The 14,131-nt window shown below is 36.6% G+C and overlaps 1 protein-coding gene across 1 annotated transcript in view; it reads right to left on the bottom strand.

The window, feature by feature from the left end:
- IL6ST (interleukin 6 cytokine family signal transducer) overlaps positions 1–12,670 on the bottom strand; it is a 58,566-nt gene extending 45,896 nt beyond the window's left edge. The window contains exons 1-6 of the mRNA XM_007944168.2: positions 12,598–12,670; positions 8,828–9,133; positions 7,705–7,825; positions 4,687–4,853; positions 3,937–4,091; positions 1,038–1,197 (exon numbers count right to left, since the gene is read on the bottom strand). Coding sequence (XP_007942359.1) covers positions 1,038–1,197; positions 3,937–4,091; positions 4,687–4,853; positions 7,705–7,825; positions 8,828–9,133; positions 12,598–12,661 — 973 coding nt within the window. The 5' untranslated portion in view covers positions 12,662–12,670. The remainder of the gene's footprint in view (positions 1–1,037; positions 1,198–3,936; positions 4,092–4,686; positions 4,854–7,704; positions 7,826–8,827; positions 9,134–12,597) is intronic.
- Positions 12,671–14,131: the final 1,461 nt, after the last annotated feature.

Raw genomic sequence — 14,131 nt, 5'->3', positions numbered from 1 at the left:
ACATATATTCATCTATATATTGGACACAGTTACTAAAACTTCTGAGATATATTCAAACACCTTGTGGAACTGAGTTACTCAGCTTTAAAGCTAAGGATCATAGTCTCAGTGGACATCTAAAGTCAATTGGTATATCACAGTTCATAAAGATAATGCTCTCCATCCTAGTTTGGTAAGTTGCGTTTGGGGGCTTAAAGGTTTACAAGCAGCCATCTAAGATACAACTATTGTTTTTTTCCCATCTGAAGCAAATGAGAATGAAGGAAAACAAAGACTCAAGGAAGAAATTAGTGCACAGGACTAATGGCCCATGCAAACCACAGCCTCTTCTAGTCTGAGACCAGAAAAACTAGATGGTACACAGTTACCACCACTGACTACTCTGACCAGGGACAGAACAGAAGGTCCTGGTTAGAATGGGAGAAAAATGTAGACCAAAACTCAAACTCATAAAAAATATCAGACTTGCTGGACTGATAGAAATTGGAGGAACCCCCAAGACTGTCGTCCTAAAATACTCTTTTAATCTGGAACTGAATCTACCCCTGGAAGTGACTTTTCAGCCAAATAATACATTGGTCTATAAAATAAGCAATAACATCATGTAGAACATGCTCCTTAGACCAATCCACTATATGAGATCAAATGCGCAACATCTGCCCAAAAGCAAAGGCAGAAGGCAAGGAGGGGCAAGGAAACTGGTGGGACAGAAACAAGGAAGGAAGGATGGAAATGATGAGAGTGCTGACATATTCTGGGAATAGCAAACAATGTCATGGACCAAGGTGTGTAAAAATTGTTTAATGGGAAACTAATTTGCTGTGTAAACTTTCACTTAAAACACAATTAAGTGTTAAAAAAAAAAGATGGCAAGAATATATGAAATAAATGCAAACAGATGATCACCTCAACCCAAGAAAGTAAAAAAGCAGCAGCAATGAGTTCTACCCTAAGCTCAGTATTATTAAAGCCAAACAGAAGTAATATACAGCTAGAATTCCAATAACTTTACTTCTTCATAGACTGAATTTACTTACTAGCTTCATATGTGATCCCACTTGCTTCCTCACTCCAGTCACTCCAGAATCCCTTACCATCTTCCTTCATACAACGCATCCTAAACACATATTCAGTAAAAGGTTTAAGGTCCTGGATGGTGAATGAAGATCGGGTGGATGATGTATCTTCAGGAGGAATCTGAACCAAAACAAAACAACCAACAAGAACAACAACAACAACAAAATCCAATGATACTTACAACAGGTTTTATAAATTGTATAAAATTTTGGAAATCAATTTAATGAAGCAAGACTAATAAATTATCTTAAACTCTAGAAAAAAAGAAATACGAATTAAAAAGCATTGAAAAAAAAACCAAACAGTAAAGTTACTAGGTTTGAAAAGTATGGAAATATCTATCATTCTTCCTTCTTTTTTTCTCTCTCTTCCATGTGGCCAGTAACACTCAGAATCTCAAAAGAAAAAAAATGGTACAGTGCAATTAGAATTCATTCAAGGAGGATTTAGTAAAGGGACTAAGCACGGTGTAGGAAAACTTCCTTAGAGGGACAGTCAGTATACTGGAGCTTGTAGCAGAGGGAAATTTTATCATTATGCCCATAGGGATAAGAGAAGGTACCAAAAAGAACCTGGAAGAAGAGGGACAGAAAGAGTGGGTTGCCTTCATAGAGCAGTGACCTTCAGGTGAGAGACACAGCCAGTTCCAGGGAGGGAAGGGGAATAAAAACACAGATCTCACTCTCTTCTGCTCCTCTTCTCTCCTGCCAGATCTCCTCCCCTCACCAGCCAAACTTACTAGGAAACTAGAAGGAATAGTAACTCACTGATGGAATACATAAAGGTCATATCTCAAGACAAAAGAGTCAGGCAGAGAAGGGCAGAATGCAGATCTGGACAGACCAAAAAAAAAAAAAAACATAACTTAGGAGCTCTGGTAGCATAGTGCCTAAGGCACTTGACTGCTAACCAGAAGGCTGGCGGTTCAAACCCACCAGCCACTCCTCGGAAGGAAGGTTGGGCAATCCTACTTCCGTAGTGATACTGCCTCGGAAACCCAAGGAGGGGTCGCTATGAGTCGGGGCTGACTCGACGGCAAATAACAACGACAACAAGCCCTATCTTCTTTAATTCTTTCTCCTACTCTGAGATTTCAATATTGGGTACAAAATAGAAGTCAGTCTATTTTGTACCACCAGATTAAGATTCTGTGATATTAAAAAATATTTGGAGAACCTCAGGTATGTATCCACTTGGTACAACCTGCAATATTAATCCAATTTTATTTGTTTCTTTTTTTAAATTGGATTCTGAGCCCTGAAGATAAGTGGGGGTAGAGGACACTTATAAGTGGGACAGAGGGCAGAAGCAGTGCATTAATTAGTGCAACCAGAGAAACAAACAAAAAGCCTACATACTCTTAGTGACAACCAGTCATAACAAAGAATAGTATGGGTAGCTGAATGCTACAGAGATAGCCTTTGAAATACTCTAACAATTTCCCTCTGATTACAGCATCATCATCTTTGGGTGGTGCAGTATATCATAATACTGATTCAGAATCATAGCAACACTATAGGACAGAGTAGAATTGCCCTACAGGGTTTTCCTAGGTTGTAATCTTATCTCTTCTCCCATGGAACCACTGACAGGTCTGAATCACCAACCTTTTGGTTAGCAACTGAATGCTTAACCATTGCACCAACAGGGCTCCTTATCATTGGGTGCAGCATTCTAATTTAACCTCTTCTCCTTCCAGTCTTACAAGTTTCCCACAAAAACCTTCTTCTATCTCAGGGACTGGCAAATGTTTTTAGTAAAGGGCTGTTGTTGCTGTTTGTTGTGTACTATCAAGTCAATTTATCCTCACAGAGACCTTGTAGGACAGAGTAGAACTACCCTACAGGGTTTTCTAGGCTGTAATCTTGATGGGATATTGTCAGATCTTTTCTCCCACAGAGCTGCTGGTGTGTTTGAACTGTTACAATCTTTCAGTTAGCAGGTGAGTGCTTAATCTTGTGCAACCAGTGCTCTATCTATAAACACAGAGTAAATATTTTAGGCTTTGTGAGTCAGATGAGCTCCGCTGGAACCATACACACTTCTCGTTTATTGACGTCGTTAGGTTCCAAAGATAACATCATTATGTGAAAATCAATGTCAGGCAAAAATGGAGGATGACCACATCAGATCACAAAATGGAGGATGATTATATCATTACATAAATGGCATATTACATCATTGTGTAACTACCAAATTATATCATTACCTAACTGTCAAACCACTAAAAATCATCGCCCAGCCAAGTTCACACTTAACTTTAACCATCACAGACAGTGTTAACTCTCATCCTAACACTCGGCATTTATTATATTGTTATGTGCGTAAAATAATCAGAGAGTAGATTTTTTAACTATTGTTGTAAATGCAAAATGTCAGATAATGAGATAGTTGATAAGTAAGGAATAGGTGCCACTGTAGCAGAAAAAATACATAAACATTACATAGATGAGAATGGTGTTCCAATAAAACTTCAGCAACACTGGGCTGGATTTGGACAATGCGTTTTTCTTCAGTAACTCCTGCTCTACTTTATTCATATAATCCCTTTATTTTTGCCTTCACTTCATTTGCTTATCACTTGTATTCCTATCTCATCTCTGATCAAAAATGACATTTCCTAAAGCCTTGCATACATCCCTTTCATATTTCACTTAAAGGTGCCAGTATACAGCAAGTCTATGTTTTCTATCTGGACATCATCCTGTTTGTCCTTGCTTGAAATAAAGCTCTAGAAAAGGTATCAAGCACAATATTTCATCTTACCAGATACTTAAGACATTCAGAAAATGATTGAGACTTTTTAGGTTAGAGGATCTACAATAAATATTATTGAAACAAACATAACTTTCAATTTACCTGGCTCCAAGATGAGGCATCCTTGGTCTTATATTGAATGTCGTATTTCAGTCTTATAAAACCCTCGATACTTGGGTTGATCCATGCCAATTTTAAGATACTAGACAGTTCCTCTGAGTTTCTGACTGATAAATTATGCGGTGCGTGGGGCTTCACTAAAGAATAAAATAAATCCTCATGTTTAACATATTTTATTTTTAAAACTTCATATATAAATTAAAATATACTCTTTATATTTTTCTTTATTTTACAATACTCATTTATCCTTACCAAATGAACTAATTAAACAGAAAACTATGCTACATCATGCTATCATAATGGAAAGGAAAGTTTTTAAAGAAACTTTAATTTTCTTTGTTTTTTTATTCCATTTGTTAATCTTTACAGGTTAGGCTATCAAAATACAATTAAGTACTTATTATTTATCAAGTTAAAAAAAAAATGCATTCCTGAACATGAGCTGTAGCCTGTTACTTCCCTAACCTCTATAATCATGAAAAAAGAAAATGCTACGCAATCACTGAGTGGACTATACCATAATATTCAAAATAAAAACAGCTATGAGTGTGGGTTTAAGGATAGTTATTTTTCCTAAATTATTTTTAATATTGCTGATAAAATGGCTTCGTAAGAAATAACTAAGAAAATCAAACAATTGCTTGTTTCTGTATTAATTAAAATCTGAAAACTATTTTAAATTATAAGCCAGTGTATGGTCGAATAAATTCCCAAATTCAGGTTTATAATTACCTTTATCTACAGGATCAAAATTGATATGATCTGATGTAACCTTCCCAAGAGCATTCTCTGCTTCCACCCAGACTTCAATGTTGACAAAAAATACAGGAAGATAATCAAGAATACACGAATTGGGTGTATCATGCTTTGGTTTACAATCAGCAAACTTCTCAGTTATCCTAAATACAAAATTGTAAGAGTCAGTCACTAAAAACAGAGTTTAAAAAGTTAGACTGAAAAAGATTACTTGAAAAGGGTCTGTTGAGATCCAGACTGTCATAGCAAAGTTTAGAATAAACTGTTCATCACTAAAAGCAAGTACAATTTCTTAAAATTAACCAGTCTCTCTTTAAGTTTGATATATATATCAAAATTAGAAAATTATTTTCAAAATTCTGCTATAAGAACATTGCATTTTAGAATTTCATGATCTATCCTATCTTTTCCAAATGTTATTTTTATCTATTTCCTTAAGTTCCTAGCACTGTTTTTTCCATTTCCTGAAAGAGAATCCTTACTGAACCAGAAATGTCTTTATTTAAGCACAATAATGCTTTTTCTGAGTACAATATGCCAGGACTGATATGAAGATAGGGATGTTGTTGTTATGTGCCGTCAAGTCGGACCCGACTCACAGCGACCCTTCCTTGGGTTGCCGAGGGTCAGTATCACTACGGAAGTAGATTGCCCAACCTTCCTTCCGAGAAGTGGCTGGTGGGTTTGAACCACCAGCCTTCTGGTTAGCAGATAGGGATAAGAATAAAAAAATTCGCTTAGTTTCTTTTTAGTCAACCCCACTCCACCCAGGCAATCACTTTTCTAACACTGATCAAAATAAAAAGCTTCAAGTGATATTACTATATTTACTCACTATGTACAAATTAAGGAGCTCTGCTGGTGCAGTGCCTAAAGCACCTGACTGCTAACCAGAAGGTTGGCGGTTCAAAGTCACCAGCCACTCCACGGAAGGAAGATGGGGCAATCTACTTCCGTAAAGATGTACTGCCTTGGTAACCCAATGGGGTTCGCTATGAGTCAGAATTGACTTGATGGCAGTGTTTTTTTTTTTTTTTTCTTTCCTTATTTGGTTATGTATAAATTATACCCAAATTAACATATTTACATACACAACTATTTTTCAAAATGGAAGGATAAAAAAAAGTAACCTTATGGCAGTGGGTGGGAAAGGCAAATATTAAAAGTAGCTATTGGTTTATAATGGGATAGAGCAAATTATGCTGGTGCTGCTGGGAGCTAGAGTTTTCAGTATAAACAAAAGGAGATGTAGACGTAAGAGAAAAATTATATGAATAGTACCTCAGGGTAACCAACAGTTGATGAAGGGAAGTTTGCCTTAAGTATTTCAGATATAAAAGAGAAAAGGAAATGATAAAATACCATGATTTTATAACTCATAAAAAAATAACCCTCATTGATGACTGCTCAAATTTTAGGTAAAAATATTACTAGAAAGTTAACGATATGATTAAGTTTCAGAAACATTCTGATGAGTCACAAAAATCCTTCACAGAAGATAAGGTACTATTCTATTTGTATGACATTATGGAATGTGCAAAAATAATCCATGGTAAAGATGTTTAGTTACCTCATGGGGATGGAATGATGGCAAGGAAAGACTAGGAAAAGGCATGAGGGAACTTTCTGAGGAAGGTGATAATGCTCTATACCTTGGGTAGGTGTTTGAGATACGCAAATGTATACATTTGTCAAAACTCAGTGAATGATTACAAGTGAGATCTGGGCATTTCACTATGCATAAAGTTTACTTGCACCAGCCACTCCTCGGAAGAAGATGGGGCAAACTACTTCTGTAGTGATACTGCCTCGGAAACCCAAGGAGGGGTCGCTATGAGTCGGGTCCGACTCGACGGCACATAACAACAACAACATGTGTGTGTGCGTGCGCGCGCGTATGTATAATGTGTATATGTGCGTTTAATATAAAATTCCTTTGACTTTTCTACATTTAGGGAAAAAAAATAATCTTCCTCAAACAATCCAAACCTAATGAGGAATTTTACACTGATTGGAACAGGCTGAGAAAGATGAAACCATTGCTCAAGCTTATTATCAGTTGTTACATGTCTCTTGATGGAAGTACACACCACTCTTATGAAATATTTTTGGAGAAGAAAAAAATCAAAACTGAATCTGATCAAGAGTTTAGATTTAATATCAATTTTTAGGCAATAGAAGGGCAGAGAAATATGCTGAACAATGTACAATATATAACAACTAAATAAACTGCAAGGAAAAAGGAAAGACGCAGGGAGAACCTACAGATTAAGTGACTTACAAAATGCCTTATCAAATCTGCAATGTAGGCAGCTTATTTGTATCCTGATTCAAACAAGTGCTAAAAATATATTGTAAAACGAGTGGGGAAATTTGAACACTTACTGAGTATTTGGTAATGAAGTATTTTGAATTATATTGAGGTGTAATATGGTATTGTGGTCCTGACAGTTCTCATCTTTTACAGAGATGTACTGAAACATTTAAGAAGCCCTGCAGCATAATGGTTAAATGCTCAGCTGCTAAGCAAAGGTTAATGGTTTGGAACACCCCTTTTCCCCTCAACCCAGGAGAAAGACCTGGTGATCTGCTTCTGTAAAGATGACAGCCTAGGAAACCCTGTGGATATCCTACTCTGTAACATCCAGTTCCCATGAATGAAAATCCTTGATAGCACCTAACATCAACAATGCTTGAAATATTTATGGATAAAACATGATGTCTGGGTTTTTTTTCAAAATAATCTGAGATGTGGTACTTTAATATAAAGTAAGAATGGCCATAGGCTGAGAATTACTGAAGCAGGATGATGGGACACAGGAGTTGATTACAATATCCCTTCTACTTTCATGTATGTTTGGAATGTTCTAAAATGTAAAGTTAAATAAAATGTTTAAAATTTTCCATTTAATATTACTACTTGACAAAATAAAAACCTCAGCAAAAAGGATTAATTTAATAAATTCAAAACACAATAAACTTGAAATAACCTACCATTCAGATTTTAAAGTATAGTTTGTTTCCAAACCTGTTTTCCTTCCAGGATCCCACTGACACATCATATACCTATCCTCATTCACAATACAATTCAAATTTGTAGGTTTTTCTGGAGGCACTAAAAGAGAATAATTAGCGTTAAAAAAAAGAGCAAAAACCCAAAAAGTTTCATATGACACACAAGACATTTATAACCTATAATTAGATAGAAAACACAAACTCAAGCAAAAAGTACATAATGGAACACTGGTTACTAAGAAGTTAATTTATTTTCTATTATTTAAACTCAAACTTACTTCTAGATAGTAATACACATTTTGTATCATAATTGTCATTTAGTATTTTGTTTCAAATTAATTTTCTAGAAAATTAAACTTCATTTATAACTACAATATACCCTGGCAATTAAGATTTTTTTAAAAAAAATATTTGCACATGTTAGTAAGTAGGAGCTCCTGGTGGTTGGAGCTCTGGTGGCATAGTGCCTAAGGCATTTGACTGCTAACCAGAAGGCTGGCAGTTCAAACCCACCAGCCACTCCTTGGAAGAAAGACTGGGCAATCTATTTCCAAAATAAGTAGAAGCAAAAATAACTGATATATAGTTCTTATCCAGCTATTCTTTCCAAGAAAAAACAAATATCAAAATTATAAAATTTAGGTGATTCACAAATTTGATAATCAATTTTTGGATCATGGAAAGTTTTCTATATTTACTTTGACCTCTATGAAGGTATATTCCCAGTATTTATTCACCTCTGGTTAGCTGCTTTATATGTGCAATTTCTCAGTAATTATGGGGATACTGAAAGTTACTATGAATATATTCACAGGTTTCAATTATGAATACCTTCTTGGGGGCCTCCTGTATGGAATATTCTAGAAACTGACAGATGCTTCATTTTCAAGGACAGATATAAAACTTAATGTTACTCTCTAGCTTTTGTATATTAAAACTGCAAACACAGTTCTTAATTCTAAGGTTTTTTATTTTTTAATGAACGTGCCCATAAGTCAGTGAGGCCACAAATTATTTCATTTCATAAAAACCAACACACAACAATGAAAATGTGGTCATGATAAAGTCTGAAAAAAGACCCTCTCCCCTCAAAAAAACTCACAGCCTGAAATTATTGTGATTCCATAAACATTTTGCTCAATCTGTCCAAATGCATAAAAGTTGCAAGTGAGCTGAGTATTTAATGAAGATATATCTGTAAAAGTGACGCTAGATGCTGTTCTGTTTATGATAGTATATTGCTCCTTAGGAACAGTAGCATGGTTGGTTTTCCAGAAAATGTTCTCAGAATTTACAGCATAATCATTCATACATTCTTCCTTTAGTACACATACTGCAGTAAAATTAGAACCAAGTTGTACAACTGGAGATTCAGGGTAGATAAGACCACATGGATCTAGAAGTACACCTGAAAAGGAACAGAAGAAAACATAAGATTATAAAATTTTATCTGTCTTATAGCCAGACACAGAAAAAAAAGAAAATACATAACTGGAAACAAACACTGACAGAATTTAATGCCTACATTTATAAAGAAAAACACAAATAATAAAAACAGATGACATTGGATTAAGAAAAATCTATTTAGGCTTTCTCACTGCCATCAGGTCAGCTCCGACTCATAATGACCCCTCCTTGGGTTTCTAAGGCATTATCTCTGGAAGTAGATTGCCCAATCTTCCTTCTGAGGAGTGGCTGATGGGTTTGAACCTCCAGCCTTTTGGGTTGCATTCAAATGCTTTAGTATATTATTCTAACTTGTAAGATATACAAACTGCCCACAGCATTATTCATACTTGCCCTATCACTGAGCCTGCCCCTTGATTCAGGCATAGGATCTAAACTAAATTCTTCATCTTATAGAGGATCTCTCCAGATCTGAATGCTGTTGGGAGATAGAACTGGGAGGTGGAAGAGAGAGATAATACACATCATTCATATTAGGCAACAAAGGACACAGCAATGGAGCAGTAAAAAAGAATAGAACAAGACGGGTAAATACGTTAGTTTTAACAATACATGTAGGGGATTAAAATCTCTATTAAAAAACAAAGTATCAGACTGGCTAAAAATAATAAAATGTAAATATATGCTTTAACTACTACCTACTACATGTTGGTAAGTATCACTTATCAACTATCACTAGTTCCAACCTTTCATGTAGGAGCTCTGGTGACATAGTGCCTAAGGCATCTGACTGCTAACCAGAGGCTGGAGGTTCAAAGCCACCACCCACTCCTCGGAAGGAAGATTGGGCAATCTACTTCTGTAGTGCTACCGCCTCGGAAACCCAAGGAGAGGTCTCTATGAGTCAGATTTGACTCCATGGCAGTGGGTTAAACTACAACTTAAAATACTGCACCGAGCATTGTTTGTTATATATTCATAATATCCTATTATCAACCCTTTCTTGGCAATTATATTCTGGTTGTTGAAACTCAGACCGTCATATTAAATGACAGTTTGACCCCTCTCCAGTTTATCTTACATACTGCTACCAGAGTTATTGCTCTAACCTAAATATGTTACTTGCCTATTTCAAATTATTTAATGGGCTTCTTTTAATAGCAAGATAATGTATCACCACACCAACTATTTGGCCTGACTCTATTCTCGTTCTCCAGGCTCACTGTCCACAAACTTAAGGCAGCTTTCCCCAGGGAATCCCATTTATCCTTGTGTGGTTAGCTATCCTATTTGAAATTCAGTTTTCTTACCTGGAAAAGGAAGTTAATAGTAGCCATCTTGAAAGGTTAATTTAAAAAATTACTTACGGAAAATACCTAATATAATGCTTACAACTCAATAAGCCTCCAATAAATTGTAGCCTATCATCATCATTACTACTCTCCAGAGACAGGTAATCTAGTCACAATAGTAAGTCTGGAAGGTTCCCTTAGAAGTGACTGAATCAAGCAGCTAAAGATAAAAGGAAAAGAACTTGAAATTGAAAAAAAACCTTGAAAATATAATGTGGCTTGTTAATATCACTTTGCGTGGTGGTGCAGTAGTTAACCGCTCACCTACCAACTGAAAGGTCAGTGGTTCAAACCCAATAGCTGCTCCAAGGGATAAAGATGTGGCAGTCTACTTCCATAAAGATTTACAGCCTTGGAAACCCTATGGGGCAGTCCTTCTCTGACCTATCAGGTTGTTATCAGTTGGAAGAGACTTGTCACCAACGGGTATAGTTTGGTATACTTAAGTCTCAGTGCTAATAGTATGGAACTCTATTTTGTAGAAGATCTTGGCTAATTACTTACCCTTTGACTCTCGGCCAGTCCTAACAACTCTCTAGACCTCTCTTACTTGGTAAAATCATTCCTGTGACACTTTCCCTAAAGTAATAAACCAAAAACCAAATCCACTACTGTGGAGTCGATTTTAACTCAGAGCAACCCTATAGGGGAAGAGTACAACCACCATGTAGGGTTTCTAAGGCTTTACAGAAGCAGACTGCCACATCTTTCACCTGTGGAGTGGCTGGTTAAGTTCGAACCACTGTCCTTTCGGTTGCAGCCAACTGCTTTAACCACTGCACCACCAGGGCTCCTTAATAACAGGGAATTGTAGACATGAAATATATTCTAAAGTAATATAAGAACACAAGATAGAACCAGAGAGGGAATAATTTTTAATCACAGAGAGTAAGAAATACAAGAAATACGCAAATGCTCCACTTTTCAAAGTAAAGCACAGACTCATTAAAATCAATCCATGTCGAATTGATCTAGTTTTATAGGTTAGCAGGCTACTTGAGATAAAGTGATAGTATTTTAAGATAAAGTTATTTTGTACGTTCATGTGGGCAAGAAGAAATGTGGATTAGAATACACCATACCAGATATCAGATTGAACATTATGAAATTTCTGATATTTTACTATTTTTTATCCTCAAAAACAGAAATTTCATAGGTTCAAATTAATGGATTTGTTATCAGCAAAGAAGAAAGTTAAACAAGAAAGAGGTCCTGAGTAGTATGCTATAGTGCCCTGACCTCTGTGTCCCTATGGCAGATTATATTTTCCAAAGATAGCCCAAACCAAACCCATTGCCACTGAGTCAATTGTGACTCAAAGCAAACTGCCCTACAGGGTTTCTGAGGCTGTAAATCTTCATGAAAGCAGGCTGTCACATCAGAATTGACTGGTTGATTCAAACTGCTGGCCTTTCAGTTATAAGCTGAGTACTTAACCAGCATGCCATGAGGGCTTTTAAAAGATAACCACACCTATATATTTAGTTCATCCCATATGTTCTTAAATGTGACTAATACTCCTTCCACTATGAGGCTGGGATCTGTATTTCCTCCTCTTAGATTTGCGTGGGTGTATGTGTCTGCTCCAGCCAATGGAGTGCTCAAAGTGACTTCCAACCCTACGTCATTAAAATACAGCTTCTGATCAGACTAGATCTTTCTCTTATGGGATATTTGCCCTTAGAACCCAGATATTTCCCTTATAAGGAAGCCAAAGCCACATGGAAAGGCCACATGTGGGTGTTCAAGCCAACACCCCAAGCAAAACCCTCCTCAGTGTACAGCCAGCATCAACACCAGACACATAAATGAATGGGCCTTCAGAGGATTCTAGCCCAAAGTCTGAATCTTCCAGCTGAGGGCCCAGGCATCATAAAGCAAAGATGAACCAGTCTGGTTGTACCTGTCTGTATTACTGATCCACACAAGCCATGAGAAATAGCATTTGTTGTTTTAAACCAGGGTGTGTTGGGGTAATTTTTGAGGCAGTAATAGATAGCTTCTTAAAAGATAATAATAGCTCCTTAATGCTATCTTGTCATTTTCAACATTTTTTATCAGTAACTTGGGGGAAGACAAAGAAGACACACTTATCAAATTTTATGAAACTTACCTATGGATTCAGTGGCAAAGAACATAAATAAGGCTTGCACTATTGTAATCCACCAAGTCAACATCTTGTGTAGATATTTCTGTAAAAGATACATGTAATATTAATTTTAAAATTTCTTTCCTTATGTACACATAATAAGAATCAATTTGTAAAGCTCTTGTGTATACATTATGTAGTTGTTTTCTAAACACTGGTAAAATTGCTATAAAAACTCATAAAATAAATCTTCAGAATGCTTTCCATTATTCCCACTGAAGTCATGGCTATGCAAAACACTGTTAGAAAACAATGTACATTTAAGGTTAATTAAAAGAGCACCAAGAAACTAGGAAAATTGGGGGAAAAAAAGGCTACAAATGTTAATAAGTAGATAAGATTATGTACTACAACTTGGAACTCAAGTTACTACCATTGGGAGTTAGCAGACTATTAGTAGAAAAATATATTTTAAATGTAACTCAGACCCTGTGTAGTCTCGGCGCATAAAGTTTACTTTCTATTCTTAAAAAAATGATGTGCGGGGAGTGATTTCTTGAATGAATGTCCACTTACTGTAAGAAATACTTAATAAGCTTTCTTTGACATAGCACATTAATTCTGAAACTAACATGCACAATAAACTAAATAACTAGTTTACTTATATTGAACACATAACAACCTTAAGTGATAGTTTCTAATTAAGATATATGAAGCTGGGGGATCCGGCAAGATGGCAGACTTGGCAGAAAGACTGCACAGACTCTCTTCAACAAAGAAAAGGGAAACCAATCAACACAGACACAGAAGATAATCCTGGACCACTGAGCCTTCAAGGGAAGGATACAGAAGTGGACTAAACCCCAACTAGAAGAAGAATTTGCATGAAAATACCAAAAAAGGAGACATACGGAGTTGCGGTCTGGCAGCGAGCTGAGCGACCCTGATGGTACAGACAGCTTGGAGATTCCCGAGTGGTGGTAGGACCTAAGAATTAACCTAAAAATCACCCTGCTAGCCAGGGACTGCACAGAGAACTGTGCATGGTGGCTGGGGAACAAACGGAGAAGGTGAAGAGAAAGGTGGGCTAAGCTGTGGACTCTTACCGGTTCGGAGGACGCTGCCATTTTGTAGGTTTAAAAGTGGATTTTGGATATTTAAAGAGGCAGCACTCTCGCAGATTGCTGGGGCTTAAGAACATGTTCTGCTTTCCAGCAACCCCAAGGACACTCGGGACCTGCAAGACTGAAAAGGTACAACATTCCTCTTGTTACCCAACACCCACTTGGTGAATGGAGGTGCGGCCATCCCCCACTCCCATCTACCTTATGGGCCCACAGGAACTCCATCACACTCTGGGTGCTCAGACAGAGCCTGGGTGCCCTGCCCTGTCCTCCACTGATTTTTTTCTTTTTCTTTTATTCTTTTTCCTGCTGGCTAGTTTGCTTCTATTTGTCCGTTTCAAAACAACTAATATTATTAATACTTTTGTCCTTTTTATTATTATTCTTAACCTTCCCCTCCCAGGTCCTAGTTTTCAGCATTTTTTCTTTTCCCT

The sequence above is a fragment of the Orycteropus afer genome, unplaced genomic scaffold (assembly GCF_000298275.1).
Source record: "Orycteropus afer afer isolate SDZICR_OR568_19922 unplaced genomic scaffold, OryAfe1.0 scaffold00122, whole genome shotgun sequence".
Classification (NCBI taxonomy): Eukaryota; Metazoa; Chordata; class Mammalia; order Tubulidentata; family Orycteropodidae; genus Orycteropus; species Orycteropus afer.
This window is presented reverse-complemented; position numbering and strand designations above follow the sequence as displayed.